Here is a 4,343-nt window from a genome sequence, read left to right as displayed (position 1 = left end):
AGCGCAGGTGCCTCGATCCTCCCGACCACCCCCGAGCACGTGGGCTATAGCTCGACTCATCCATATGCTCGTATCTAACCTAGGCGTCCCATACCACCTAAGCCCATCCAGAGGACCTTCGATACACCACCTATGATCCGCCATGTAGATGGCCAGAGTCCCGGCCTAGGTCCAAGCCCCATCCATCAGTTGAGGAGCGCTCAATTGATCTACACAATAGCACTGTCCCTCCCTCTATATAGAAGGAAACCCGCTATAGATAGCACAATGCTATGAATAGCTCCCTCCATATAAAGCGAGCACTATATATGAATCAATCTCTATATATAGCAATCTCGGCTAAAAATAGCCATCCAGCCCTATGCTACCTCGTAACCCAACTATCCAACCCTAGGTACACCATGCACATGACACTTCTTAGGAAGCTTAACTGCCGTGTTCCGATACAACGATGCCAATTGCAAAGCTGCACTTCTCTCAATGAAGTAAACGTGTGATGGGTGACGATGGGAGCCAGCCCCGATGCGTGATAAAATAAGGGTGGGACTGGCTTTTAGTTGTATAATTCAACCAATCGTGCAAGATTCGGGACCAAAAATGGTATATAGTAGATGATAGCTTCAAACTCTCGAACTGAGGCGTATCCAGATCTTTAAACTCTCTTTTGGGGTGAAGGTTTGCTGACTCTTCCAAATCGCTGATGTCCTTGCTCAATCTGAGCATTCTTTGGATCACTGCCACTAAGGAAACTGGCAAGACAATGCTCTGATACCACTAAAAACCTTAACCCAGCCACAAACTCAGCTCCCATAGTCCAATCGCAGCAGCCTGGTCAGTTCGCACTTGGGAAAGGCCCCTTAGTAGCATCTGGAACCCAAATCGGTAATGGTCTTACTTTTGGCTTGATCCACTAGCTGTCCCCCACAGCATTGTTATTCATCACTTCTCTCAATCTTGTCACATCGTTCCACCTACCTGCTGCAGCATAGATGTTTGATAACAGAACAGAAGAAGCAGGTATCTCAGGTACCATGTTTAAAAGGTGTTGTACAGTTCGTTCTCCTCTTTCCACATCAAAATGTTTTCTGCAAGCCCCAAGCAAAGTCATCCATGATGCATAAGTAGGTTCAAATGGCATGAATTTAATCAAATTCTCCACCTCGTGCAGCCTTCCTGCCCGTCCAAGTAGGTCAATCACACAATTATAATGATCCAAAGTTATTGTGATGCCATAGTCTCGATTCATGAATAGAAAAAACTGGCAACCCTCATCTACCAGGCCAGCATGGCTACAGGCGGCAAGCATGCTTACCAAGGTGACCTCGTCTGGGATCAGGCCTTGTGAATACATTTGTTGGAAAAGTTGGAGGGCCTCTTTGCCCTGGCCATGCTGAGCGTATGCTGCAATCATAGCATTCCATGAGACTATGTCCTGTTCTTCCATCTTTGCAAACACCTTAAGTGCATCTTCAACACTACCAGACTTACCATACATATTGATGAGGGCGTTTCCCATGCCAACATCTGATTGGAGTCCAATGCCTGCGATATAAGTGTGCATCTGCTTTCCTTCAACTAGAGCAGCCTGGCCTGCATATGCAGCAAGTGTACAAATCAAGGTCACCTTGTCTGGAATCAAACCTTCTGAGAGCATTTGATGGTAAAGACGGACTGCCTCCTCGCTCTGGCCACACTGGACATAGGCTGCAATCAGGGCATTCCAGGACACCACATCTCGCTCAGATATTTTGTCAAATGCGAGCTGTGCCTCTTCCATACTGCCACACTTGCCATACATATTGACAACAGCATTCTCAACAACAACATCTGAGTTTAAACCACTGCCAATGATGCGAGCATGCATCCGTTTACCTTCTTTGAGAGCTGCTTCACTAGAATATGCAGAAAGAAGGCTGGCAAAGGTGACATTATCTGGGATAATGCCTTCTGGTTGCATGTCATGGAAGAGTTGGAGAACATTTCTATCCTGTCCACATTGGGCAGAAGCAACAATCATGGCATTCCAAGAAACAACATCCCGCTTTGGCATATTCCGAAATAATGTTTGAGCTTCCTCTAGCCTGCCACATTTTGCATACATGTTAATGAGGGCATTACCTACAATAATATCAGAATCAAATCCAAAACCCAGAATGAAGACATGCATTTGCTTGCCTTCGCGAATGAATGCCTGGTTACCACAAGCATCAAGGATGCTGACAAAGGTGACTTTATCAGGCATTAGACCCTCCAGCTGACGCCGCTGAAACAGGTGAAGGGCTTCCTTGGCATGTCCATTTTGAATAAGTGCTTTCATAATAGCATTCCATGCAATTGCGTCATGCTTAGGCATCTTCTCAAACATGGCATGTGCATTTTCTAGACTACCACATTTACCATACATATTCACGAGAGAAGTTCCTACTATCAAATCTGCTTCCAACTTGCTAGAAACAATGAGACAATGTATTTGCTTGGCTGTGGCATGAGATGCTTGGGCAGCACACGCTGAAAGAATGCTGAGAAAGGTCACTCTGTTTGGGAACAGGCCCTCCAACTGCATCTCTTGAAACAGGTGAAGAGTCTTTCTGCCAAGACAATGCTGGGCATACGTGGCAATCATAGCATTCCAAGAGACCACATCTCTGTCACGCATTCTCTGGAAAACCATTTCTGCAAGATCCAATCTGCCACACTTACCATACATATTCACAAGGGCGTTCCCCACAACTATATTTGACTGCATTTGAGAGCCCCCAAGGGTCTGTATTCTCTTTCCTTCTTCTAGGGCTAGCACGCTGGCACATGCAGAAAGTACACTGATGAAGGTGACCTTGTTTGGCATCACACCTTCCATTAGCATTTGCTGAAATAGCTGAAGGGCACCCTTGTTTTGTCCATGCTGTACATATGCTGCAATAATGGAAGTCCATGAGACGACGTTACGCTCATGCATTTTGTTGAACATTTTCTGTGCGTCTTCTATGCTTCCACACTTATTATACATGTTAATGAGAGCATTGGCCAGAGTAATATGTGAGGCAAAACTGCTATTTAAGACACGGACATGCAAGCTCTTTCCTTCAGCAAGGAGTGCCTTGGTAGCAGATGCACCGAGAATGCTGAGAAAGGTGAAATTGTCTGGTATCAGACCTTCCACCTCCATCTGAATAAAAAGCTGAAGACTTTTTTGAATATGCCCATGCTGAGCATATGCCGCAATCATAGCATTCCAAGAAACTATGTCTCTTTCAGGGATTTTGGCAAACACGCTTTCTGCATCCTCCCGAATTTGCCACTTTCCATACATAGTGACAATTGCAGTACCCACAACCACATCCTTTTCTAGACCTCGTTGCACAATACAGCTGTGAATCACTTTCCCTTCGGCAGCGTTGGCATGACTGGCACACGCATAGAGAGCGTGAAGAAAAGTGAATTTGTTTGGAACCACCCCTCCACGTTGCAGTTCGTGAAAGAATTGGAGGACTTGTCTACCCTGGCCACATTGTGTGTGTACTGCAATCATGGCATTCCATGCGGCAACGTCTGTAATGAGCATTTTTGTGACCAAGGCACATGCATCTTCCTCAGGCCCATAACTTGCGGGAGGTTGCATAGAATCATGTTTTGCTCAAGTCCTCTTTCTACAATGTATGTATGAACGCGTTTGCCCTCGAAGAGCGCATTTTCATTCCTACATTGCCTTAAGAGGTAAAGGTAAATATTGAAGTTAGCTGAAATTTCGAATTGATCCTGCCTATCCAACATCTGCTTCCATGCTGCCTTCTTTCCAGGGTTGTCAAATTTCTCACGACATTGCCGCGATCCTTTAGAATTGAAAGGTAACCATTTCTATTGGCCCTCCTTCAATTGGGCTTATGAGCTAGTGTTATCCATGTCGAAAAGCTGTACGAGCACGATCTCAGCAATTCCTCAAGGAAATGATTTCCAATCAGAGTAGCCGCGGATACCGTGAGGCTATGAACCCATACTCTCCATGCATATAAGCCAATCTCTCTCTCTCTCTCTCTCTCTCTCTCTCCTCTATATACTTGCAATGAGAGAAAATTCGCTAAATCCTACTGGATTTTATGCTTAGTAATCTCTCTCTCTCTCTCTCTCTCTCTCTCTCTCTCTCTGTGTTTCTCTCCCTCCAGTGCTTCAATGTACCGCTACCATCCATAGTGTGGCAGCTAGAAGCGGTGGGAAAACACTTCTCAAAGATGAAAAGAAATGCTTCATATAGGGGTGTATGCAGAGAATACCTGAAAAATTCATATGTATCTCGGAGGAGATACGATTACCAGTATGCAGTACATCTAACCCCTGAAAACAAAGGG

The 4,343-nt window shown here is 45.2% G+C and overlaps 1 protein-coding gene across 2 annotated transcripts; it reads right to left on the bottom strand.

The window, feature by feature from the left end:
• Positions 1-267: 267 nt before the first annotated feature.
• LOC147891746 (pentatricopeptide repeat-containing protein At3g09040, mitochondrial-like) lies at positions 268-3,682 on the bottom strand. 2 transcript variants are annotated; one of them, XM_087388224.1, is made up of 2 exons: positions 1,489-3,682; positions 268-1,401 (listed from the first exon to the last, which is right to left on the bottom strand). In XM_087388224.1, the coding sequence occupies exons 1-2, from the start codon at positions 3,617-3,619 to the stop codon at positions 911-913; spliced, it is 2,622 nt and encodes an 873-aa protein (XP_087244350.1). In that variant the 5' UTR covers positions 3,620-3,682; the 3' UTR covers positions 268-910. The 2 variants fall into 2 exon arrangements, with proteins under 2 accessions (XP_087244350.1, XP_087244351.1); XM_087388225.1 differs by having other exon boundaries at positions 268-1,704; positions 1,873-3,682.
• Positions 3,683-4,343: the final 661 nt, after the last annotated feature.

Source organism: Dipteris shenzhenensis, chromosome 17 (genome assembly GCF_047967505.1).
Source record: "Dipteris shenzhenensis isolate YYH24624 ecotype China chromosome 17, Dip_SZ_1.0, whole genome shotgun sequence".
Lineage (NCBI taxonomy): Eukaryota > Viridiplantae > Streptophyta > Polypodiopsida > Gleicheniales > Dipteridaceae > Dipteris > Dipteris shenzhenensis.
Note: the sequence above shows the minus strand (reverse complement) of the source record. Positions and strands in the feature narration are given on the sequence as shown.